The sequence below is a fragment of the Aulonocara stuartgranti genome (genome assembly GCF_965226115.1).
Source record: "Aulonocara stuartgranti genome assembly, chromosome: 23".
Lineage (NCBI taxonomy): Eukaryota > Metazoa > Chordata > Actinopteri > Cichliformes > Cichlidae > Aulonocara > Aulonocara stuartgranti.
In genome coordinates, this window is record NC_138958.1 from 13,496,924 (window position 1) to 13,523,850 (window position 26,927).

General features: G+C 42.2%; 1 protein-coding gene across 2 annotated transcripts in view; it reads right to left on the reverse strand.

Annotated features, from left to right (window-relative positions):
- The window catches only part of lpp (LIM domain containing preferred translocation partner in lipoma), a 189,795-nt gene that overhangs the window by 39,408 nt on the left and 123,460 nt on the right, over nt 1-26,927 (reverse strand). For both annotated transcript variants that reach the window (XM_082523210.1, XM_082523211.1), the window contains one exon: nt 10,045-10,141. In XM_082523210.1, coding sequence (XP_082379336.1) covers nt 10,045-10,141 — 97 coding nt within the window. The remainder of the gene's footprint in view (nt 1-10,044; nt 10,142-26,927) is intronic.

The following is a 26,927-nucleotide window of genomic DNA, read 5'->3' on the forward strand; positions in this document are numbered from 1 at the left end:
GATGGAGGATAGGCGAGCCTGTGCCACTAAGCATTACAGCTCAGCCTGTCAGGGCCGACGGCGGCACAGAGAAGGGGTGGGGGTGTGGGGGTGGGGGGGTGGGGGCTGGGTGTAGGTTACATGTTTTAGAAGCAGGTTGGCAGGAACGACGTGGAGGGGTGCCAGGGAGCGAGCGGGGCTGGCGAATGGGGTGAAAGAGAGAGAGAAAGCGGGGAGAGGCAGGGGGACAGGTAAGTGTGTTTGCAGCACAATATTTGTACAAGCAGCGCGCGTGTGTTGATGTGCTGTTTATCCGCACTGGGCCGTGCGCTCGTAAGTGTGCCTGCGTTTGCGTGCATGAGCGTGCGGATGTCTACTCATTCCTGAGGTCAAACGCTCACTCACAAATGAAATCTAGCAACGTGAGTGCCCGGAAGCCTCAGCTGGGCTCGCACGGCAGCTGATCTTGCAAGCCTCAGTGGAGCTGTCTCAACGAGGCAGGACAGCAAGCGCCGAGCCTGGCGGGGGAGGACGGGGGAGGGGAGAGCAGGGTTGTAGAGGGGATGGTCACCTCACGTGAACCGCTGCCAAAAAGCGGGCTACTGTCGCCGGCTAAAGAAGCCCCATGCTGGCACGCTGTATCAGCTGAGAAACTAGAAAGCAGCGCGGCGAGGTCAGCGGCAGTGAAGATAATGAGAGCGAAGAGGACCAATAAACTCTGGTGAGCTGAAAAACCAGCAACCCTCTGCCACCCCCCCCTGCTCAAAATAGAAACAAATGACTGAAAATCAGTTGCAAACAAGATGATGACATGGCAGAAAAACTGCTAAGATCTCATTCATAAAAGAAATGAATTATAGACAGTTGAAATAAAGCAGAGCTGTCGGTTTTTGTGGAATTTCTACAATCTGGCAAATTTATTTACAGATTAAGATTCAAAGCATTTCACGTTATTTACATGAGAAAAAGGGTCTTAGAAGTCAAATCCGCAGCCTCACACTGACATGCATACAGCATTTTTCTTATAAAAGGCAGCTATGATGGATCATCCGTGGGTATTGTGTCGTACAATTCAGCCTCTTGCAGTCGTACATTATAATCCACTGTAGGTGGTATAGTGATGCATGGGCTTTAGACAAGTTGCCATGTCACCAGACTGCCTCGTATGCTGCCCTCCTCCCCCTGGGTGGTCTGTGACCTCCTTCCAGCCGCATTATGCTTTTCGATCTCGTTGTGACTGCTCCAACGTACATATACACAGAGTCCAAGACAGCACAACAAAGTGGACACTTAGCCACTGTACCTGAAGGATGTCCTCACATAGAAAAAAGGGCTGAAACCACAATGGATTTAGGAGATTTTTGTCAAATGCTTTGCTTTTAATTCTTTCAATGCTTCAATTTAAACTTATAATCCTTAAGATTTCAGTTCTGGTTGATTTAGCAACACCTGTGGTTTCCATGGTAACATCAAGTGCAGTATAACAGTACAATGAGTGAACTGTTGCTTTGCCAGTAATAACACAGATGAGACCCTAACGTCTGCAGAGCAAACAAACTGCTGTTGTTTTAATAAAGATGTCACCCACTGAAGCCTCATTTATTTTTTAGATGACCGACATGAGCACTAGGAAGCTTGGTCAGAAAGCATACAAACAAAATACTAGAATTTCACACATCGGGACTGGAGCACAGACTCGGACTAGTTAATGGTAAGCCACAGTATTTGTCAGAGAAGGCCATAAACACTGTGGAGAGGTCCAGTCTACAGGCTTAGCTGACAGTTAGCGGTCAGTTGGCACCAATCTGATGAGCAAACTCTCACATACCTATAACGAAGTGCACCACAGTAAAGGGCATTATTAAGTTTAATTTAGTGAATTAATAGTTTATATAATGATCACATTAAAGAACCATTTTTAAATGGATGGTACTGCTTTTTCCCTCAGCTCACTTAGTGCTGACAGGGCTCACTTAGATTAAAAATGAACAACCACAGAAAGATTATTATTATTATTCTACTTTTCATCTTACTTTTAATGTATTTAGTTATTAATTGCCCTGATTGTTGTTGATCCGCCTTGACATGCAAAAGTGTTTGTGATTAGGGGTTGTGTGAGTTTGACTGTGTGGGAAAGCTGAGAAACATCAGCAATTTTGGGGGTCTTATTCCCCTCATCGCCAACCAACTGCCCCTCCCTGAGCCTGGTTCTCTTGGTGGTTTCGTCCTTTTAAAAAAAAGAAAAAAAAAGGGGGGTTTTCTTTTCCACTGTTACCCACTGCTTACTCACAGGAGGTGGCCTGATTATTGGTGTTGTCTCTGTATTATTGTAGGGTCTTTACCTTACTATAAAAAGGGCCTTACGGCATCTGTTGCTGTGATTTGGTGCTATATATATATAAAACTGAATTGAATGTTTAATTAGGAACATAAAAAAATAAGACAATAATGCATAAAATATAAAACACTAGGTTTACAAGCCCAAACACACTGTTAAACTGTTGCAGCAACGTCGGACTCTGGGCTTTACTTTGAGCACTGACGGTTGTTCTGTGCTCCTTTACGCCAGCTGTGGAAAACGCTGTGCAGCAAAGCTCAGTTTTCTGGTCCGTATCAGCTTTTATTTAATCATTTATATTTATAAGTTCAGCGATGTTTATTATTGAAATTGCAAAAAAAAAGCTTTAGAGCTTGTATAGATGTCACTTGCGGTTATTTTATCAGTATCAACATCTAATTAATGGCATACACATGGCGACGTGTTCACCAGTTTGGATTATCTGTATGGATAACTGGAACCTTTCTGGTGGATATGTGTGCCTACGCGCGCGCGTGTGTGTGTGTGTGTGTGTGTGTAAATGGATAGATATTGTCTTTGGGCTTGATGAAGGTCAACAGGATCAAAACTTTGTAAGTGAATAAATGTAAAGCGAAACAGTGTGTAGGAGATTCGTTCAGCTGTCATCCAATATTTCATCATAATGCACAGCCCTCCCTACCCGTCACTCAAACTCACCATATCTCAATAATAATGCAAATTTCAAGCCTTGATACAGTTTAAAGAGTTGAGTTACATAAAGAAAAAAATAATCCTTCCCTGTACAGTCTCTACGAAGGGGGAAATCAAGTAAGCATTTACCGTCAGTTATGCCTGCGCTCAGACGGGGCTTTCCTGCACAAGAAAACTTTGGTGCACTTCAGACAGAGCCAAGGAAAATCAGCAGCACTGTGCAGCAGCAGTCTCTGGCACTTCCACATTTGCTTCATCTTTCAGCCTCAGAGGTTGCTGCATGTGCACAACCAGTAGTCCTGATCCGTTGAACCATATTTCACCGATGGTGCACTTTGTGTGGCCGCTTCACAGTACAGCGTTAGTTTTTAATGCGTTTCATGTTTTTAATGTGAGGCAGGTAGTTTCAGCAGTATCAGTGGGGCTGACATAAATGGAGTTAAATTAAAAACTGTAATGTTGGATTAAAAGCACAATTCCTGAATCGGAGACGGGAGCTCTTAGCCATTCTGGCACGAACTGTGAAAACTACTACGCGGGGAGTTAATTAAAGGAAATTTGAAAAGGAGAAGAAAAGCGTTCCAATTAAAACTGCAAACAACTTATATTTTTCAGATTTTATTTAAAGTGCTGACATTTTAATGCATTATCACTTTGTACCTGCTTGTTTACTGGAGCTTTCCCCCCATCTGTATTCACCCTAAATGAATATTAAAAATAAATTAAACGAGTCACCTTCAGACATTAAGTGGAAACAGTTATCTGTTTTCGGGAAGCTGGTTGGCCAAAGGCATTTTCAGACTGTGGAGGTGGAGTGCGGTGGGGTAGCGTCTTTTTGAGGCAGCAGAAAGGTTTTCACTCTGACACACATCCCATTTGTTATGACATGTAGAGGCACATCTAAAAGCAAACTCCTAAGAGGTTGCTGAGGGCGACCTCAGTAAAATGCAAATGAATTCCACCAGAGTATCTTAGACAATGCACAAAGCTGTCTAAACTGGAAGCCTATTAATCCATTAAGTTGTGATGCTCAGTTGCGTTCTGAAGAATTAGAAGCAGCTCCACAAGAGCACGGAGCATGAACCCAAACTTTTTCTGACCCAATTACCTTAGCCGATCTGTTCCTCTGACTCCTCTGGACGGCACTGGAGCTACACTGCCATTTGTATCTCTTCCAAGATTCCTCATGAACTTTTCATGTGAGGTGCCTTAGAAATTATGGGGGCTCTTCCAGCTGACATTATGCGGGAAAAAATGGCAAAGCCTGCCTTTTCTTCTCTGGCTCTTATCATAAAACAAAGGCTAGCTCAAACCAGGAGGAAAGGCTTTCCTGACAGCTCAGAGTCCTGCGTGGAGTACAGTATGCCCATATGAATCTCTCTGCTAATTTCCAATGACTGTCTGTTAATAACATTTATGCCACTGCTCAAAAATCGCTCTGTATAAATATTGATTGGATATTAAAATTTCACCGTTTTCCTAATTCTATACAGTGGAAACGCTGAAAGTCGGCGATCACAGGGAGGAATTCTCCACTTGTCATTCGGGTGTTAAAGCAGAAATAAAAACAGATTCTCTGCGGCAGAAGGAACTACACTGCATAAGTATCATCATCACTAATTGTAAATAATGCAGAGCATCTCATCCTTTCAATTATTCAGCTTTATGTCCTGGTTTTGGTTGACAGAAATGTAGTGATGACAAAATATTGTAAGTTCCTCTGATGCACAAATGCCAAGGCATCTGTACTGCAAGCTGAGTAGCTGTGTCTTATTAGATTTCCACAAACACAGTACACCTACGCACAATCTAAGTGGATTAAATATGACGGATGATGACATTTGGAGAAAAGGCTCTTTCAGATTACTCAAATCTAATCTGGAACTCTAAATCAGGACTAATCAGTTGCTTTTCAAAGAAGCTTCAATCATAGGGGGAATTTCTGGCTTGCAAACTGGGTTTCTCGCAAGAAAAGCCGTTCTTTTATAGTGCATCATTTTCAGGTTTTTTTTAACAGCTTGAGGAGCGTTTGCATTTGGGAATGGCTGCTTTTTTAAATGTCGCCGCAGAAAGTCTTCAAAGACTTGTCCGGCGTAATTGCTGGACTGCAGCAGGAAAGCGTAATGATGGTGTGGTGCTCCGCTGAGTCTAATGAAAAGTTTCCTGGTGACATCACAGAGCCAGAGTATAACGTTAATTCAATTCAATTAACCCCCTCTGGACCAATGAAAACTCACTACGGCTGTTTCAGATTAGAAGCTCATCAAAGACATTAGTGACACCAATAAAACTTTGCTATAGGAAGACAATGATCCAGTCCAGTAGCGCGCTCGAGATCGCAGCCCCACGTTGATTAATCTTGTTAATTACTAGCCTTAGGGTTTCAACAACTGTTAGCCCTCTTTCCCCCAATATCCCCGACAAAAAAAGAAGAGGCCTACGTGTCATTAGATCCTTTGTAATTACAAAAGTCTTGCGCTCTGAGACCAATTCTCCCACAGCTCTGGATATACAGAAGGAAACATGCCGGACCGGCGCTGATTCTCACATCGCTGTGCTGAGTGTATGTACATTATTCAGCGGGGGAGGAAGATGGCTCTGTGGATTTCCAGAGCAGCATCTGCCTGCGCTTGAACTCCCTCCTAATGAGTCCCAGCAGTCGCCTCAGTCTCCGGCTCCTGCCCTAACCCTCTTCCCATCTCTCATCGCTGTCGCCATGTTTAACCACAAGATGACCCTCCCTCCCCCTCCTCCTCTTCCGCTCCCGTAACAGACATACGCTGTCAGCTGGGGATGCACACGCTATCCCTAACTTGCTCTGGCTACCTCAGCTCACATATGACACATTTCTCAACTCCCCATGTCCTTGCTTTACCAGCCTTCAGCCAGTCGGCCTCAGAGCTGGCAAACGGGGGTGACTGCATGCATGGTATAGCAGTACACAGAGTTCATGCCCAGGCTGCAACACATACACCCAAAAATTAGGCCATTCCTCAGTAAAGCGACTATACTTTGTTTAAGCCAGCAGATCCGTTTGACCTATGTCTAATGCGAACCAATTAAGGTCTTTACATGAGTGCGCACCAACGTGAAGCCGAATATCCCTTAATACCAGTTAAATACACGTCCCTGTAGCTATAATACACCTACACATGGTATCATGGTGTGCTGTGTGATTATGTGCTGATATAAAGCCTGCTGCAGAGTCCCACTGAATGTATTGAATGAGGTATCTAATGGGCATGGGAACTAATTCCAGGGCAAAGGGGATTAAAGGCTAGAGAAAAGAGAGCAGCAGAGGGATGGCACTCGCTGGCAGCTGTGGGTGCAGAGGGCGGAAAAATAGAAATGAAATAAAAATGCACAGAATCCTTGCCTTCTGAATCCTATTTTGCAAAATAGTATTAAAACTGGTATTTTGTTTAATCCTGGCAGTTATATATATATTTTTGTTTCACAATTATAGCAAAATTAAATCTAAGTGCTACACAGGGGGAGAAAGGGGAAATGCTGTGAAAAGATGGACACTCAACCAAGATATAGAGATATATTAAAATCCATCTCCTTCATCTGTCCAACACCTTCACTGTGTGCCTCGTTCTCATTACACCTTGAGCCAGAGTTGTGCTTTCGCCTTTGATCAAACTGATATAGTTCTGAGACTCTACCTTGAGGACTTCTTCCCAGACAAGAACAGTCAGTGCTGTTTCTACACCATGAAAATTAATAGATAAGAGAAACAAGAATACAGGGTAGCTTTGCACTGCGTTCAATGCTTGAGCCATTACCTGTAGGTAATGACCTGCCGAGGAGGTCCTGCAGGAATTACACATCTTTCTATATTCCTTTTCCTCTTTGTATTTGCAACATGAATATTTACTCTGAAATAATGTGATAAATAGTCAGTGGTTTATAACCTACAGTCACATCTTCTGGTTGCCTTTCTTTCACCATTTCATCACTGTGCCCCTATTGGCAAATTAATTGGAGACTCGCTGAAAAACTTTGGTTACTAGGGAAAAATGTATACTCCCCAACCGCTTACTGGTTTACTGGCTGTCACTGGGGGAAACTGGTCACAAAGAGGGTGCTGTACCAAAAACACATCTGTGATTGCTTTGGTTTCTAACAGATTGCCGTGGTTGCTCATAGTTTTATTGGAAGACACCGACCTGTCTGCAAACCAACCAAAGAGTGCTGATGAAACTGAAGAGTGCAACAGAGTTCAAAGAAAATCAAAAGGTACAACTTTTGTCTGAAGGTGAACTTTGCCCATTTCTGATTTGCACTGCAGTTTTCACAGTTTCAGTAGCTCTTAGCAAAGATGCCACGAGTTATAGTGATCTGCTAGTTACCAAAGCTATTATGAGCATCTCTTTGCGACCAATCACAAACAAGTGGTTTCTGGGGATTATGTCCTAGCAAATGATGACAACTGTTTTCTAGGCCTGTGTTTAATGGGGTCTAAGAGAACCAAAGATTTTTATATTTCTCTCGAATTAACGAATACTTTTTTAATGTTGCATTTCCCCTGTTGCGTAAATAAAGCCTGGACTTCATGGTCAGATCATTTCTGTGTGTTTTACTTCTTTTTTAATGCCAACACGAAGAGCTGTTGTTGCAATAGCCAATTATTTTCCAGTGTCACTTTAAAGGTGGTTTTCATGATGCCTTCATGTGTTCAACAAATCAGTATTGTCAAGTTGAGTGATGGAGAGGCAATGGAGAAAGGCTTAGCAACACAACTTGACCAAGTGGTGACCTACACAATCCTAATGCATACATAAGATTATGTTTGCGCTGGGAACCAATTACACTAAGAGTTCCAGGAGGGAATGAGACACAGGTGGAAGTTTTCAAAACTTAAACCAATGAAAGAGGGACAAACAAAAAGGGAACAAGCAGGAAATAAAACTAGGGTAACAGAGATGGGAAAATAACCTTCAAGGCAAAACAGGAAATGAGACAAACAATGAGACATACAGTCTAACAAAATAGCAGAGACAGGGGAAGACAGGAGGCAGAAGAAACTCAAACAGACGCACAAAAACAACAACTCTATCAAGAGAACAAAAGGCTGGAAAACCCCAGGATCATGACAAACGTACACTTACGTCTGGACCAATTACAGTCCTGAAATCTGACTTCTAAGAACTACAATGGTCTGCAGTTCCTGCAGTTCAAACACAGAAAATCTCCAATAGTTACTACCAACCACTGAACCAGATACCAACCTAACTTACGTCACTATAAGGATGAATCTAGGAACTCTTAATTCAGGTTTTTCCGTTTTAACCCACAATTCCACATTTTGCTAGTCAGCAATCAAACCCAACAGCAGACACTCAGTCTCAGTTTCTTTGCTTTTTTAAAAGTAACTAAGGAGCCTGTTTGGTTCTACTTTTAGTTTCACAAAATGTCACAGTGAAAATGACAGAGTGAGTGCTCCTAATGAGATCACACTGCCTGCACTAATGTTTGCAGAACTGCTTTTGAAATCCTTCAAAAAGAATGCTGTTTATCTGCAAAGCTCTTCCCAGTAATACTTACACGTGACCCAAACAGTGAGTAATGAGCTAATTTTAACCACTTTTCTACTAGCACCTATGACTGTTGTCATGTCAGCGACACTTACTGCTGAGATTCCAGATCCAATTACAGCAAAAATTACTATTTAGATTTGTTCAAGCAGCAAAGCGGGGCTGAGGGAGAACATTAAATCACCCCGAGCGCTATACGGAGCAAATATGTCGCTACCATATATGAAAACACAACAGGGACAAGGCAAATGATCCTGTCACCATGTCTGGTAATAGGAACAGGAACAGGAGGAAGGGGCTGAGGGAGAAATCAATTAAGAAACACTGTGATATTATAAAAGAGAAAATATCCAACTGTCTTTATGAATGTTAAGACAGTCAGTTGATGCCCATATATGGCAAATATGCAAGTTTTGTATTCAACTTCAAAATGTTTCCCAAGATTTTTGTGTAGCAGACAATAAAGCGTCTGAGGTGCCAAATTAATAAATAAGATAATCCGGTGCTCTGTCAATACGAAAATAAGGATGCTGGTGCTATTCATTAGTTCCACTAGGCTGTAGCTCTGTGGTTGGTTAGTTAAACCAGAAGGAGCAAAAACGTTATAATAACACGAAGCATGTTCATGCACGCCAGCATGCAGGTTGCTGCTGTATGCTTAAAAAGTGATAACCTGACAAATGCAGGTTATTACATTAACCTCGTTTCTAAAATGAAAATATGAATAAGTTCAATGCTGGTTGGATTTGGTGTTACACTTAAAGAATACTTTTAGATTGTAAATGTGTTTTTAAATGGTTGACTCAAGTCGTAATATTTTGTTAATTTTTTTTTTATTAATTTATTATTTTAAATCACTTGCATTTCGTACATATTTGTATTTTCAGCATTTCGGACTTTTGTTTCGGCAATTTTTTTTAGTTCGTCTCACATTCATATAGAAAAATGCAAAGTATATTACTTAATACACCTCCAAAAAACCTGTAATTTCAGGAATGACCTGGTATTCCAGTTGTCATAAAAACTGCATATACTGCAGATCAACTGTAAAAGAAATACTAATGCATCCTAACTGTCCATATCATTTACTGCATATAAAACCTGCTCTGAGTCCACTTATTGCTGAATGAAGAGCTGTTTGACATCTCGAGCTAAGCTTTTTGTCCGTTGCAGCATGAAGAAGGGATTGATCAGCATCTACATCCTCCTTTCTAACAGTATTAGGGATAAAAATTTCCGAAATGACCATCATGTTGCATTCAATAAGACTTGAGACCATAAACTCATTAGTAAAGTGCTTACTCGGGTTGGAGATCAAAGAAACCAAACTCATATTTTCTCATAGACTTCAATATAGTCACACTTCTTTCTACAACCAAAGAAGTCGCCCCCTGCTGACCGTTAAAAAGAATGCAGGTTCAAGGCACTTATACGTTAGCATACGCTACATCTATGTTTCCTTAGCAAAAGCATGTTGCTGATCAGGTGTTGGTGAAATGAGATTTGGCATCTTACCAAAATATTCCTCGGACGGAGGGTTGTCCATGTCGTACAGCATCTTCTTGGTCAGGCGTTCCAGCTCATCTTCAGGGTGGGCCATGGGAGCGCTGCCCTGAAAACAGAGAAAGGAACATACGGTGGCTGTGACTCGGAGAGAAACCTCAAAGAGGTAATGAACATTTACATCACTCTGAAGAAACTTATCTGTGATCCGTTCAGCTTTAAAAGGAAAGAAAGGGTATAGCAGATGTATATAAGTAACACAAGTCTAGCTTCGAGTTAAAGCTTCACAAAAACCTTACTAAAAAAGGATGAAGCATGGCCTCAAGGTCAACCAAAACACTTTCACCATAATTAAGATGCAGCCAACGGTCCTGGGTCTGCCTTTCCCCTCTGAGATATCTGACCCTGGCTCAGGCCCCGGTGGTGTGCAGCCCAGAAGGTTGAGCATTTCCTTCTGTGCAACACAAGTATGTGGAAAAAACTGTGACCCTGACTAATCCCTCTGTTTGGAAAATAACGATAGCAGAAGAAACAGAAGGGGAAAACATTAGAAGATAGCTGCTTTTTAAGTCTCGTACATTTGGGCGATAGGTCGGGAGATACTTATTTAATCATACTCTGAGCACAAAAAGATTTCGGGTGCGAGCTGTGCCGGGGCCTAATCTGTGAAAGAGTCTGAAAGGATGACATAACTCTCTGAAGATGCCACTTCTTCTTCTTCCTTGTGAGTCTGCCCTCCTTCTTATCATGCAGCATCTGACATCTGCCTGCTGTGCCTGTATGGGGCTGACGTGTTGTGCCTGACATTTTCTGCCAATCATCCTCAGACTTCGAGAATCCCCCTCCTCCCCTCCAGCTTCGGCTCATGGTGCGTCACAGGTGCGTGTGTGTCCTTTTAGACACCCCAGAGGCTTGAACTCGACGCTCTTCGCGCTGCGTGGCCGAGCTTTTTCAGAAAATCAGCGACACTCGGATGACCTTCCCTAGATCTGGGGCCGACTGAATCTTTACAGAAGATTTGATTTTCAATATTGCAACATGGGCAAAGATCTGAGCTGACCTTTGAGGTGCTCCTAATTGTGGCATCTGGGAGCTGGATGAGCGTGAACTAAGCGTTCGGTTTACTCTGTCACATAAAGGAATCAGATTGGTCAATAGGAGATTTAGAGAAAACATATTTTTGTATGCAGAACAAGAGCGTAATTACAGATCCAGTCACCCAGCACTTCTGGTGTTATCGACTCCGTCTGTGTGCATTTTACCCTCAGGTGTGCACACGACTATATTGCACCCTCTGTAATTCATTCATCCCCGCCAGTTCGACACTCAAGTCGCTGGTATTCCTCAAAATATTTGTTTTTAACACTGTTTTTGTCAAAGTGTCAAGAAGGATTAAGAAAGCTTTGTATAGATGTTTTTTTTCCCCAAAATGTCGCTGGTGACCTGAGGCGTGTAATAACTTAAGTTCTTTGAATAACAGAATGCTGTAATCTCTTGTAATCTCCAGTTTGACTTCATGATGGAAGGCCTGTCTCATGCCTAAACGCAGACTGTCGGGCCAAAAATTGAGTGTAACGCACACCACAGCAGCATTTTCTTAACAGCAGCTCTGCAAATGAAGACGGCCTGCTTGAGCTCACTGATGAGTAGGCATTCATGAAAACGATCGTTTTAAAAAATGACAAAGCAATTAAGAGCGCCTCGTGCGTAAATTAGCAGTCCTGATAGAAGTTAGCATTAGCACTGCGGCTGAAGACAAAGGAAGCTACCATGACTTCCAAAAGTTTCATTTGCTCTGAATCGGAAGAAGAGCTCCGGTGGACTCCACAGTGAGGCACAATTTGCACAGTAACCAAGCTAAAGCAACTAAAAACACGTTACCGTGATTCATGATTACAGTTCTGACAGGCCATTTACGTTCCCATGGCGAGAGAATAATGGCACTGTCAGAGCTGCTGGCATGCTTCAGTCACGCACAAGGTGTCCTTTGGCAGCAGCGTGTGACACAATATTGAGACTACATTGTCACTCCCAGAGTGCCACTTTTAAAACATGCAGGATTACTGTTGTGAATAGGGAAACTTTTCCTAACCCTAAAATGAAACAAATCTCCAAAAATGAAACAAATGAGTCAGAAAAACGGGAGACTGTGTGCACCAGCCTCCTGGGTGAGAAACCTGCAGCCTAATGCGGACTTCCCTGATCTCTGTCACTGGACCGTGGGTTCTCTGCAGCCAGCACACGTAAGCCACAGACGATAAATAAACGACAACAGAGAGCTTGTTGGTGAAATCTCACAAACGCTCGGGGATGAGATCACGGTGACTGCTTTGTAAACAACAAAGTGAAATTTCAGCTCGTGTCTGAGGGTACAAATATGATTTGACTATTACTGCAGAACGGGAGGCAAACTTTAATAAACTGTAAAAGTAAATAAATACACAAATATTAAACTTTGCTTACATGCTGCTAATTATTTGACATGCACACACTTTAGAACACAGCACAGACGCTTCTTCCAGTGTATAAACACAGACTCATGCATTTCAGGATCAATTTTCATGAACGTGACTCACCGTGCGTGTCAAAGTTACGGGAACACGTATACAACTGTGTAATTTCAACAGTACATTAAAGGTTGTGTTCGAAATGTGCAGTGTATCTGAAAAGAGTCAGCTGCGTGGTACGTTTATTTACAGAGATGGTGAGAAACGCTGAGCTCTGCATACTGTCCACGATGTATCAGCGAGCGTCAGAACTTTATGATGCATGACTTTACCCGGCCTGGCTCAGGATGCAGCCAGCTCATAATGGAAGCCCAAACAGCAGGCCTCATTAACTCTGAGGGATCGACACGTTGGACGTGCAAATCTTTCTTCTCTCTAGAGAGCAGCTGGGTCTGAGCGCTCGGATTCCTTGGGACCTCGCGCTTCCTCAGCTGCTCAGCCATCATCGGCCAGATCACATGATTAAGAGGAGACGAAAGGAAACGTTCCTCAGCGGCCGGGTATTCCTCGTTTTCACCTTAAATCCCATTTCTTTTTTAATAATACAAAATGGTCAAAGGTGGCATACAACAACTCGCACAACAGAAAACAAAATCAATCATATACCTGAAAGAAGTGCCCCTGTTGTCAACCTTCTGCTCATTATGCCGGTGTTGCTAGCTTGAGACAGTGAAGTAGACGATTTAACACTGTTAATCTTAGCTCCACATCAAAAGCACATTGGAGAGGGAACGAAATGCTGCTATTACCAGAAACAGACTTTTGAGTTTAAGCTTCATTTATATCTTATCCACTCTTTGACACCCCGCAGCAATGCACTGCCAGAGAGTTTAAAGCACCTTGTTAGGGAGTCTTTTGTGACAGCACAGAATAATTTTTCACTTGAATAAGAGAAAGAAATTGCTTCCCTGCACGCTTTATGATTGAGTCGCAGTTCCTGTTCAGCTTTTCAGAGGCAACAATAGAAACCATACAGCAGCTATATGTGCCGCAGACGTGAATTTTTCAGTTATGTCTGGCTCAATTCAGTAAATTGTTTGCCTACGCCTTCGGGACACTCTGTCGCAGTTTCATTGAAGTTGGTGCTTAAATTTCGTTGGCCTAACATCTGCACCCTTCGTACACTGTTTTGCACGGACAGGCTCGCAGGTTTCACTCGTAACGCCCCTGAAAGATATCCTGATGGATCATCAAATGCTTTCCACTTGAAAAATGATTTTGTTAAATGCCAGAACACATAAAATCACAGACAACAATAGCATCTATAAGTGACCGCCGTTGCGTGCTAGCTGATATGGCGCGACAGAGTCTGGGAGCTGATCGCTGCCCGACTGCCACATCTATGAATAAAGCTGTGTGCACCACCCACTGTGGAATTGGCATTGTGTCAGACCCGATTAGGTGACGAGTGGAGTGTGCTGGGTGGGGTGAGGAGTCGGGGGGGGGGGGGGGGGGGGGGGGGCGCTCCGTACATGCTCTCACCTGATGCCCTGACAGCGCTGTGTCCCGCTAAGAACTAAACCTCAGGCTCTGTCTTTCCTGCTTCCACTGCAGTGACAGAGAGTGAACAGGAGAGACAACTGTTCTCAGGGCATCACATCTGCACCTTTGTTAGAGGAGGTGCAACAAAGGCGTCCAAACAGGAAGCTGGAACTATACGCACAGCATCGCTACAGATCTGTGAGACGAAACCACACAGAGCACATCAGCTCTGTCACAGTAAAGATCCAACGTTTTTAAATTTGTTGTAACAAGAGAAGACATCAAATTAAGACACTAAATTACATTTGAGAATTTAATTGTCTCTCTTTAGACGTCTCCGCAATGGATTATCTAGATGGAGGATGCCTCCTCCTCTCCTGTCACTACTTCCATGAAAATCCTCTGAGGGCTTCCTCTTTTCCTCCTGCCTGGCAGCTCCATCTTCATCATCCTTTGTCAATAAGTCGCCTATCCCTCCTCTGCACATGTCCAAACCATCTCAGCCTCACCTCTCTAACTTAGTCTCCAAACTGCCCAACCTGATCTGTCCTTTCTTATAGATTAATTTCTAATTTTGTCCATTCTACTCACGCCTATGAGAACCATAACATCTTCAGCTTACGTCCAATCTTAACATCTCACTACTATTTCGTAAACCACCCCTTTTGGTGCCATCCTTCTGTCACAAATCACCCGACACTCATCTCCACCCACTCCACCCTCTCTGCTCTCTCTTCTTCACCTCTCTTATGCACCATCCTTTGCTTTGGATGGTTGACTACAGCTATTTAAACTCATCTAGCTTCACTTTCTCTACTTTTTGAGTCTTCACCCTCTCATTTACACACGTGCATTCTGTCTTGCGTCCACCGACTTTCATCCTCTTCTCTCAAGAGCATACCTCCACCTCTCCAGTCTCTAGTCACTCCCTGCTACTCACAGTGCTCACAGTTTCAGATCACAGTCTCATCTGCAAACACCTAAATACTCAGTTTCATACGGTTCTTTTCATGAGAGAGTGGCTATTCCTAATATGGCCACCACAGGTAAGCAGCTCTACCTGCTGTTTAAATCATTTGTTTGAGAGGCAGCCAACCAAAAGCAAGGTGGCTTAAAGGGAGTGGAGTTAAAAGAGGGCTTAGATCCACCACGCCCCAGTACTTTTATATGGCACGTTTTATACTGCTCACACAGACTCACACACTGATGGAAGGGTTGGGAGGTAATTGAGTATCTTGGAGTGGGGGAATCGGGGATGTTCCAATTGTGATGAGCTTCCAACTGGTGAACCCACTTCAACTCCACAGATGCCCCAATAAACATTATTTATAGTGGAGAGTTAATAGCAACATGGCTTCTCCTAAATACTGAATCTCATGAAACGAGAGATGACTTAGAATATAACCATAACAAGCCAAAAGGGAAACATGTGGTTGAGTATACAAGGCTGTAAAATGTTCCCATCAGTAACCCACCTGCAAGTCTACAGAAGGCCAAGCAAACACGGCTCATCAGGATCTACAAATACACAAAACTGCACTTTCCTCTTTCTAAAAACAACACACACACACACACAGCAGCTACAGTACCATTACAGTTTAGATTTCTTTACCCAAAAAGTGAGCATAATTCAAATGTCAGTTCAACTTTTGAGGAATCGTGAGTTGTATCTTCATATTTAGGTCACTCCTTTTTTCTTCTTCTTGTTTTGCATAGTCCAAAAGGAGCATGCGAACACAATGAGACCAAGAGCCGCTGCATAAACAGCACAAGCCACTGAGCTGAAAGCGATAACCAGAAGGGGGGAAAAGTACAAGCAGTGTAAAAAGAGCCCGATGGAAAGCAACACTAATCCGTGTCTCCATCAGCTGCGCGTTTCTTCTCATCTACTTCCTGTAAATGCAGCATTGCACCTTAAACCAAGCACAATTGTCTTTCCTTTAACAATAGCCGAACACTTCCTGCACGATCAGCACAAACTGAAGAAAGACATAATCACTCACAGACACATTTATCCACAGATTAAATGATGATGGACTTCACAATGCAGAAATACTCTTTAGTGTCAATGGAGCTGCAGCTTTAAGTCAGAGCCGCTTTAGTCAGCTCACAAAAATGTGACACCCTGGCTTTTTGTCTCTCTCAGTCACAGCTGTATTATTTGAAATGGACATTGAGCCTTTGGAAGGGAATTGGCTTATTAAAATAATAGTAATAATAACCACAACAACAGCAAATGGACCACTGCATTAGTGAAGGTTCACGAGTGGATTGAATTTTCTTATTGGATTGGAAATGTCTAAAAATATGCATTTGTTGCCGCAACACTAAACGAGTGATTACAGCAGCTTAGGCGACTCTGTTTCACCAGAACAATGAAAGGATTGCTGGATCAGTCACACTATCCTTTCAGAGTGTGCGCGTGTGTGTGTGCTGGGACTTCTACACGTCGTGTGTTTAGAATCAAACGTGCAGGTTAAATGCTGTGTATTAACAGCTCTCACTTTACAGTGGATGGTATTGACTGTATCAGGGTGACACAATATAAAACCTATGAAAGCCCCTTTCATTTATAAAACTGACCAGGGTGCACTTAGAGGCGGATGAGACGCCACTGTCTCTCTCCGACTCCAAATGAAGGCAATAAAAACATCACCTGTGGTGAAAGTTTGCTTTGTCATTTCTCCAACCGATCGCATGTTCGTAGCTTTATGTAATCCAAATGATGAATATGCAGCCTGCGATGTAAAACAGGTTACGAGTAATCTGTAACGCATTACACTTTGAGAGGAGACATCGCGGCGCTGCAAATTAAGCTCAAGGCCACCTTCTGAGGAGGCGCAGATAAAGTATACATTCTCTCCAAACAAAATAGGTCATGCTGTTTCAGCTCCAATTAAACAGAGAGGAAAAAAATAACAGTCAACTGTAGAGCAGCTGTGTACAGAGCAGCCGACGATAATTAAAAATTAACCAATTCCATAATTGACTTTTTCCACAGCCATTCAAACCTTTGCTGAGAAGTGAATTCACATAAAGGGATGAATTTGAGAGTGTTTGCAGACATGTAATGTATGTAGAGGGGCCTTTCAATGTTTGTAAGATGTGCGTGTGTAAAAACTAGGTCATCTGTTTGGAACTGACACATCCCCCTGCAAACAGATATTTGAAAATCTGAGCGTGCAGAGAGGGGTGCCACGAGCAATCTAAAAAAACAAAAAACAAGAACCCAACAACAACAACAACAAATGACTGCACAAATTGTTGGGACGGAGATAAAACTTATTTGGCGTCTCTTTGTATACAATTACCATCCTGCGACCGGAGCAAACACGATATTAAAGAGGATGCAGGTTTCCCTGGTTTTGGGTGCAAGCTCCAAGTGTTCTCCTGCAGTTTCCTCATGTGGTAGCCTAGATCCATATTTAAACACATGTGGTGGACATAATGAAGATTCATACAGGTTATCCTTTCAAATCGATGTATCGGGAACCTGCACTTCCCTTTTGTAATACACAGTGGTGCCGATCTCCTGTGTAATTTTACCTCTCAGGCAAAACCATGATATATCCTTCCCAATTCCACCTAAACAACTGCATGGTTTGTCTGAATGACACCCTGAGAGATATCTCCTGACCAAAAGCTACCGCTCAAACGCTGCGGCCAAGATCACACAAAGGCCAATCCGCTCGGGGACGCTTCCCCGATGTGGGAAAAAAAAAATGATTCGAAAGTGTACACGTTTCACTGACTCTGATTCAAGGGCGGATAAAAGACTTCTATTGTGGTCGGAGAAGGATGTGAGGAGGGAAGAGAGGACACCAAAAACTGAGAAAACTTGGTGTGCAGAAAGGTGTTGAGGAGATCATGTCCAGGAGGATCCAGCAGGGGCCACTGTTCATGCAGGTGGTTTTGGCCACATCGTTTGTAACTGAACCAAAAAGAGCCTTTTTCTTACTGTGTGATCAATACATTAACACAGCCAAGCAGTGTCAGACAGTCCATCAGTTCTTCCCCATTGAATGAAGTGAGCTAATTAAAGCCATTCTTTACTAACTAATCTTGGACACAGAGGACTGAACACTCTTCACGCCAAATATTTTTTATTGTTTACATACAGGGACCGTCTGTCACTGGAGTCAATGCAAGAAAGCCATCCACTGTGCTCAGTGTCAGCTCTGGTATAAAAACGAATAAACAGTGTTTAGAAAGCCTACCGTACCTCTGCTACTCTTTCAGTGCACACAGGGGCTGTGGTGATGAAAAGCTAGAACCATCAATCAAACACAATCTACATGGACATTATTGTACAGCACTGTCTGGAGTTTTACACAATATTAAAATAGATTGATGTGGAATTTACAGGGCTTCACACTTAGCTTCACTAGCATTATTGCAGCCACCAGCTTTGTCATGTGGTTGTACCGTCACATGACTTGGTCTCTTTTATTTGCGATTTGCACACCGCAATTTTGCACGTGCCCACCAGCGACTTGATATTTGAAAAATAAACAGAAAGTTTCTCAGCCATGAGCAGTGGCTGAGCAAATGGGTCATCAAATTAAGAAACAAAAAATATCATCTAGTAAGATGAATGCATAACAGCAGAATGCTTAACCTCTGAAAAGTAGTAGAGTCTGCAACCAGTCATCGGGTTTCTAACTGTTGTTCAAAGATACTACAAGATTTTACTGTTTGGATTGCAAGTATATAGCAGTCTCGGTGTTCTGTGCTTTGGTAGCTGTTTTGTGGATGCGAGTCCCTTCCTGTTGCGTGAAAGGCTCAGTTTCGGACAGTCTATTTTTAGCTATTTATCATTTCAAGATGCACGGATATCCCTAATATGGTCATCTGTGGCAGAGGAGCTGCAAACACCTACTGCTCAAACGTTCTGTTTGTATGAAGCAGCCAATCAGGAGAAAGTTTTCTTGAATGGAAGGGGAAGTGAGCTAAAAAAGCATTTCACACTTCAGATCGAGAAAGTCTTTTGTTAGAATGTCGTGGACCAAAAAAGGCAGCACTATGCTATGGTGTTTTGGTTTTTTTTGTTTTTTTTCCCCAGTGGTGGGAGATAATGGAGGTCACAGAGGAAACTTGCATAAACATAAAAAAAAAAACAAGATGCAAAGTGAAACAGAAAAGCCAAACCCAGCACTCAGGGCTACACTAAGGCCCAGAACAAGACAGGGAAAGATTATTCTGAACTGTGAATCATGCAAAGCTTATACAGAGTATAAAATAGGCCCGGCCCTTAAACTTGGCTAATATGTGAAAAGTTTGGTGCCAAGATTTAAAAATAAATAAATAACAAAATCACTGTGCATTTCTAAATGTATCATTACAGAAATTATATTCAGCATTTCACTGATGATTCCACAGGCAGTCACAAAGGTAAGAGAAGACGGCAAATTAACATAATCGTTATAGTAATTAGTGTGTATTTAAATGTGCATCAAATAGTTGAAACACGGATTTCAATCTTGTGTTTTCATTGGGCTTCTTATGATTGATGTCTTAACATAATAATCATAATCTTCCATCACCTGACTCCTGAGCCGATACTGAGTTTTTCTCTCTTTTCTTCCTGTGCAAACATTCTCTTAAAATTTTGAATCTCTTGCAGCTTCTTAGTATTTCTGATTGCGCCGTTGCAGTCTCCTGCTTACTCCCTTCTGTCTCCTCGTCCCTTCATTTCCTCCCTTGACATTTAAAAAGCCTCAGTTTTAAATATCTATCACGCACAGAACACTACAGTAATGTGGTGTTGACACAGGTCGTGAGCTCTGAAGGTGCCTTTAAAAACAACTTAAAATCGAACTTTGAAAACACTGTAAAAACATCTTCAGGCCCACTTAGGGGTTCGTAACTTCCTACTCTCTGGTCTTTTCGCCTGACAGGGTAATATTTTCAATTAAGAAAGTCTTTCCACAGCCTTTTAGCTTCAGAACGAAGCTAAGCGCTTGCTTTGGGAAGAGTGGGTGGTTTGTTGTTGATGGGGGGCTGTTTGAACTCTATTTTAGAACTTGAGAAGTGGGTAAATGCCACCAAAGCCCAACACCTCTGCACCTCTTCAATCCAGCCCAGCGACGACAGCAGGTTGAAAACAAGAAAATAAACTGCTAAGACATTTTGGATTGCCGGAGCTCACTGAACTGCAATGACAGGTATCGATCGGGCCAGTTATTTACCAGCCAAGCTATTCGTCTGAGAGGGGGCATGAAGAGAACACAGTGGCAGGGGCTATTATTTATGAGCAGTTATGTGACAAACACTTCTGATCTACGAGGGGTTACGACTGGCTGAAGGTAGCGGCCAATCAACAACTAACAAAAAAAGAACCTGAAAGCAACTACAACAATATTCAAGTGACACCAATGAGCTCATCTATAAAATGAGTATCATGAATCAAATAATCATTGGGAGGTTTTCTGGAACATTCAAGTTGTAGCTCTGTAAACAGAAGCTTTGTAAAAATCATCTTTATTCCATGTAAAGACTCACAGCTGCACATCTCTTTATTGGAGTTGCCTGGAAATAAGAATCTGGTAGTTCATTGGAATTCACACATACAACTGAATGGAGCTTTCCAGGAAAGAAAATACCCATGAAAAGCTGCATTACATGGATTTATAGATGTTCTTTTTGAAATTATTTATATGTCTCTCATAACCCAACACTAGGCTTACAGTGGCCATATGCTCACTTATAGTTACAGCGATAATGGCCAGGAAACTTTGTTCATTTAGTAATGCTATAAAATTGTGTTTAATCGCAAGAAACCCAGCTATTTAGCAATCAGATAGGGTCATAAATGACCCTATCATATTTTCTACAGGAATCCATTTTTAATGGTTTTATCTGTTGTAAATCAGAGTTTGTATATGTGGAATACTTCAGAAATCTCGCAAAGAAACACTTAAAATCAAGACGTCCTCAACAGTACTTCTCTAGGTTTGCAAGCCACTTGACTGTAAAACAACGTAGTAATTGGAATTTGATAATTAAGATACAATCAAAGCTTATGTCTTTCAAAAATGTGTACACATATTGCACATAACCCGCCATTGTCCTTGCCATACCAATGGACCATGTGGATCATGTAAGGAACTACTAACCAATTAGTAGATAGTAGATACTAAATAAAAGTCCATCCATCCATCCATCTTCATCCGCTTTATCCGGGGCCGGGTGGCAGGGGCAGCAGCTTAAGCAGAGAAACCCAGACCTCCCTCTCCCCAGCCACCTCCTCCAGCTTATCCGGGGGAACACCAAGGCGTTCCCAGGCCAACCAAGAGATATAATCTCTCCAGTGTGTCCTGGGTCTGCCCCGGGTCCTCCTCCCGGTGGGACATGCCTGGAACACCGCGCCCAGGAGGCATCCTTGTCAGATGCCCAAACCAGCTCAGCTGGCTCCTTTCGATGTGGAGGAGCAGCGGCTCTACTCTGAGCCCCTCCTGGATGGCCGAACTTCTCACCCTATCTCTAAGGGAGAGGCCAGCCACCCTTCGGAGGAAGCTCATTTCCGCCGCTTGTATACCCTTTATGAAGAAAACATCGAGGGAAGAGTTTATCCTGCCCGGGTTACTGGGGCCCCGCCCTGGAGCGAGGCCCGGGAGGGTGCCCGAGGGCGAGCGTCTGGTGGCCGGGCCTTAGTCCATGGGGCCCGGCCGGGCACAGCCCGAAAAGGGGACATGGGCCCATCCTCCCACAGGCCCACCACCCGCAGGAGGCGCTATAGGGGTCGGGTGCATTGTGTGTCGGGTGGCGGCCAGGAGCGGAGGCCGTGGCGGACTGATCCCCGGCTGCCAAGACTGGCAATCGAGACTAAATAAAAGTATTGTTTTAAATCTTTAGTGACCTGTTATGATTATAAGTTCTCCTTATAATTATTATCAAGGAGTAGCTGTGGTTAAAAACTCTCAGGATGTTCCTTTTTACTTTCCAGCAGGTGGTTTCGTATACCATCAGGACAGCTGTAGTTTTAGGGCACAATTAAAAGTCTTCACTACTTTGTCATTATTTTATTTATTAGTCATCTGTAAAGGCATTCCAATTTAAAACAAAAGTCAGAACTCCCATACTTCAGCAGCTACTCTGATTTTGAAGAGCTGTGGTAGTAAAACATCACTTAGGTAATCAGTTTTCAATATTGTCTCATGCATTTATTCATAGCACAGCATCTCTATTAACCTTAATTGGCCCAGTTCCTCTGTGTTGTTACACACCTGTTTTAAACCTAGAAGCAGTAACTGAGAGGAAGCTTTCGAATGTGTTGGCAAGAAAGTGAACCATAAGGAGATCCGCCATAAATCGCTGACCTCGGATCAGATCCACCGGACTGACCTTTAGTCTGCGAAGCATTCGGTAACAAAATCCTGAGTGGACCACCGCTGCACACTGTGCCAGCAACACGTCGGAGGCACAGCAGTAATTACATACAGTAGCTTGTACCTCTGCAATGCTACGGGGAATACAGCTGATCCTTGTCGCACGATCTGACCTGCATTAGAGGTGTAATGGCTTCTGATGATATGACAGACAAGAATGCGTGCTGCATAGTTACAAGGCACAAGTCAGTCAACCGATACGAGGCCAAAGATTTAATATTCCAAACTGACATTAGCTTAAAGGGTGAGAGGATGTAAGTACCTCATGAGGCTTTTTTCAGCAGTATGTGAAAAAGTCCTGCACAGCCTCCTATTTAAATGACTATAACAGTCTCTATTTTTAGATTTAGTTGTTAAAATGAAGTAGGCCTTACACTGCCTGAAATATCTGCTGTGTAAATGTTTATTGATACCAGTTTCGTTTCTCTTGCACTTTAAAGATTTATCTTACACACCCTTACATTTCCTCCCAGCAACTTATATTTTTTCAGAAAGCACAGAATACTTTAAAAACTTTAAATTGATGAAATGTCAAGTGCATCCCTAGCCAATGCCTGTTGCAGCTCTTAGTTTATGTGTATATTGTAGTTACATTTACTGGTGTTTCCAAGGGCCTCCACCTCGACTGACCTGCTGCTGTGGTATTCTACACATGGAAGGAGGCACTTCTTAAAAGAGCTCACCACCAACCAATGAGCTCAAAGGTTGGAGCATATATAGAAGATGTTTCCATATTTACATGAATGACTAGAAAGGCAGCAAAATTCACAGATCATCATTTTTGCGAAAGGGAGCAGAGCAATGTGGAATTTCCTGTGAGCTGTGCAGTATTGGTGTGGTTGCCAAAGACTGTATATAAAAGATGGCTGTAGCCATTGTGACATCACCTACTGTTTGTGAAGGTTCACAGTTACTACGATTTACAAAGGTAGACGAATTGCTGACACGCTTCAATCGATCTGGGTCAGTCTGCTCCAAAGACTGCGTCTTGTCTGCGATGCATTTATGTCCCATACGGACTTCATGTTACTGTGGTTATATAAAAGCAAGACTCCCAAGTACCCAAATCATTTTGTAGTACAGCCCCATTTGTGCAGGAATCAACCAGTTTGGAACCATTTCAAAAGCAATGAGTTTACAAGTTGCAGATCACATGCCGCGGTGCCAAACCACTGTTTTCACTATTGTGACGGTAGCACAAAGCACACCCTCCTTTATCCTGCTTGTTGACGCTAATAAAAACCACAGTGTTAAACATAGCAATCATTATGTTTTATACAGTAAGGCGTTAAGTGTTTAATGAGGTCATGAGTCAGTCAAAAAGTACAATGTTTATTTTGTTTTTCCTCGACTTCTGTACAATCCAACTTCTTTTTGCATCCAGGTTCAGAAAAATAAGATCCATTATGCCACTCTTGGACGCTGTAATCTTTAAGTAGCGAGATTTTCAGCACAATTTCAACTAACTGAATTCAACGAACTTCAAAAAAAATCCTAAGAAAAAACAAATTAATGCTCATTTCTTCCTTTACTAACAGCAGGCATCAGGGTTTGGTTTGTTGGGATAAAATGCTGGTGGTGCCAATTCTCCATCCTCTGCCATTAAATCTTGTCAGCAGAGATACATTTTAACTGAAACGTTACCTCTGACAAAAAAGTGGAAAACATGATGGAAAGATGTTTTTTTATGCACACAGAGATGCGATGTTTTCATCTGTCACAAGATTTCGTCTCGCCAGTGGATTTTAAGACAGCTCCGGTCTGTTCTTATTTTATGCGTTTCTACTCATTTGGCAATGCGTAAGAAACACATCAACGTGCCAGCAAAGGCAAATATGATGATTTCTAGCAAGTAAACATAAATCCAAGTTTATAATATTGAACTACTCTGCAAATTACTACTGCAAATTTCTATTAAAAGCACGGACAAGTTCCCTGTCGTCTTGGTGCCGTGAACACGTAGCAGTAAGCACCATTAACTGCCGGACTAAAGCTCACAGACTACTATTAAAGAAAAGCAGCTTTTATGTGTAATCTTGCCTTTTTAAAACATGGAAAAAAACAGTCGAAAGGGCAAAGCAGCTCACAGGTGTAATTGGAGTATTCATACTTAGATATGCGTGGGTGTGCTTTTTCAAAATCATAACTCATTTTGTTTTTAATTGTGCTGTCAAGACAATAAGACTGAGAAACTGCATGGAAAATGTTCTAATTATACTTTCAGATTCATTACCTGCACAAACGCACTCGGATTCACACATAAAGGCTTATTTTAGTGGCATCGTTCTTCTGAAAGCACCACTGTAAATTAATATAGCAGGAAAAACAACGTTTTTACAGAAATAGATGTGATTGTGTCCTTAAGTATCGTGGCGTTTGAATAGAAAACACATAAATGTGTTGAGGTACAGAGCGAGAATTTAAGGCTGCTTTTTCTGATGTTAAGACTTTATGGTTAAGTAAAAATAGACGGCAGCTTTAAGGAATTCTAAGGAGTATTTATTTCATTCCCATGTAGCCGGAGGGAGATTCTGTAGACTGAAGAAAAACACATAAAAATATGTGGATGAGCTTTCTATGTAAAAGCTCCATGAAGCTGTGAAGGAAATGAAAATAGACAAAAAGGACAGTAGATGTGTATATGTGACACGATCACTGACCTGATGTGAGAAAAATCCATGTTTTTAATGAGGCCAGCGCATAGATGCTAAACACAAATTGTCAGTACAATAAGAAATATGGAGCCGTCTGCCTGTCGGTACATATTTGGTACAGAACACAGTGCAATTTGTTTCAAGGTGCATCTACATGCAGAGAAGATCACAGGGTTACAGATAACATGTCTTCATCTCATCGAAGCCTTTGGCTCTCGCTTTGTAGTTACACATGGTGGTAACCCTGCACCAGGCGCTGAATTCTCTCTGCAGCCGAGCTGGTAACCCGGCACTCAGTCTGCTGGCTTTTTTAAGATCTGCACATGGTTCTTAAATTTAGGGCAGCTAGGGTCATCTCCTGAGGAGCCAGCATCGCATGTGATGTAAACAAGCAAGTGTTCACACATGCATAAATATAATTATCTCTACCATGCAAACCTACCTCTGAGAACTGGGGTCCTACACAACCAAAAAGCCACAACAAAGACGATTTACAGGTAAGCTACAGGTAACCAGAGCTCATTTTTTCCAGCATAACAAGGAAAGTTCTTTAATTAACTTTTTCATGGTAACAATCAGTTAGATGAAAGATTACAGTCATCTGACATCAGAAAACAAAGAAGCACACGTGAAAGGTTTTCATTGTTTTTAAGGCTCAGACTCACTTCACAAACAAGGTCTTTGTCTGTTATCACTTCCTTTTTTTCTTGTAGCAGGAGCCAGCTACACCACCGCAAGCACACATCATCGGTTTTTTCACACATTTTCTAAAATGCCCCCCGATGACAGTACCCAGGTAAGGAAATCCCAAATATACGCAGCTTTTTCTGTGAGAGAAACGTTTCCATATATTAATGGGACTTCTTCAGTCTCATAAACGTGCCAACATTGTGTTTGCAAAAGGAGCAGACTGAGAAGTCACTTGGATGAGTGATGTCCAGATGAACAGAATCAACTCTGTGGGACTTTTAAAATGCAGCACTGTGATGCGATATTTACATTTATCCTGCAATATGACATCTTGCTATATATCATATAATCTTCCACTGTGATTGTAAATGTACAGCCTGTGCAGCCAGCGATGCATTACTTAAATTCTGACTAAGTTCTCCCATGAGAATGAGGTGCAGTGATAATGTTAAAGGACTGCAAGATCTCCCTTCAGGGGGGGGGTGATAATTAACAAACAAAAGAGGAAGGCCCCTTTCAGGTTTCTCTCTTTTTCAAGTATAAAAGAAAATCTGAAAACAAACAAGTCCAAGTTGTCATAACGGGACTTCCAGGGAGCAATTAGTTCCTAAAAATGATCCATGCTGATGTCAGCACTTTCATTATTAACATTTCTCATAAAAGTTGGGGCATTATTCAGCACGGTTGAACGAAAAATGTGGGATCTAAAAACAACTTTTGACTTCTGGTCGTTTTTTGAATGCTTTAAAGTTCTTTACTTTTTTATACTTCTTGTATCACTGACCTTATACGCTTACTGCCTTTTGTCTAAAGCTCGTGATGAATCCTCTTTATTCCACCTCAGACAGAAGCTGTTTTTTACTTTGCTTGATCTGCACAAAAGTTTAAAATCATTCTGCACTTTCCATTTTAATGACTGTTTGATTAGCCTTGAAAGTATTTTTTTTTTATTAGCCACTCTCTTAAACACCGTAGTTATATTAAAATCAGGAATACTTAAATACAAAATCCATGAGATAACGTAATGTCAAAAATGTCCTAATTAATGTTTCCATTGCAATTGAATTGCTTAACTTTTGATCGACTTTCACCTGGATCGGTTTAAAGGTTAAAAGCACAGTTTTGGGAGATGATTCGTACCCAATTACACGGCTATAAAGGTTTCTCTGGACATG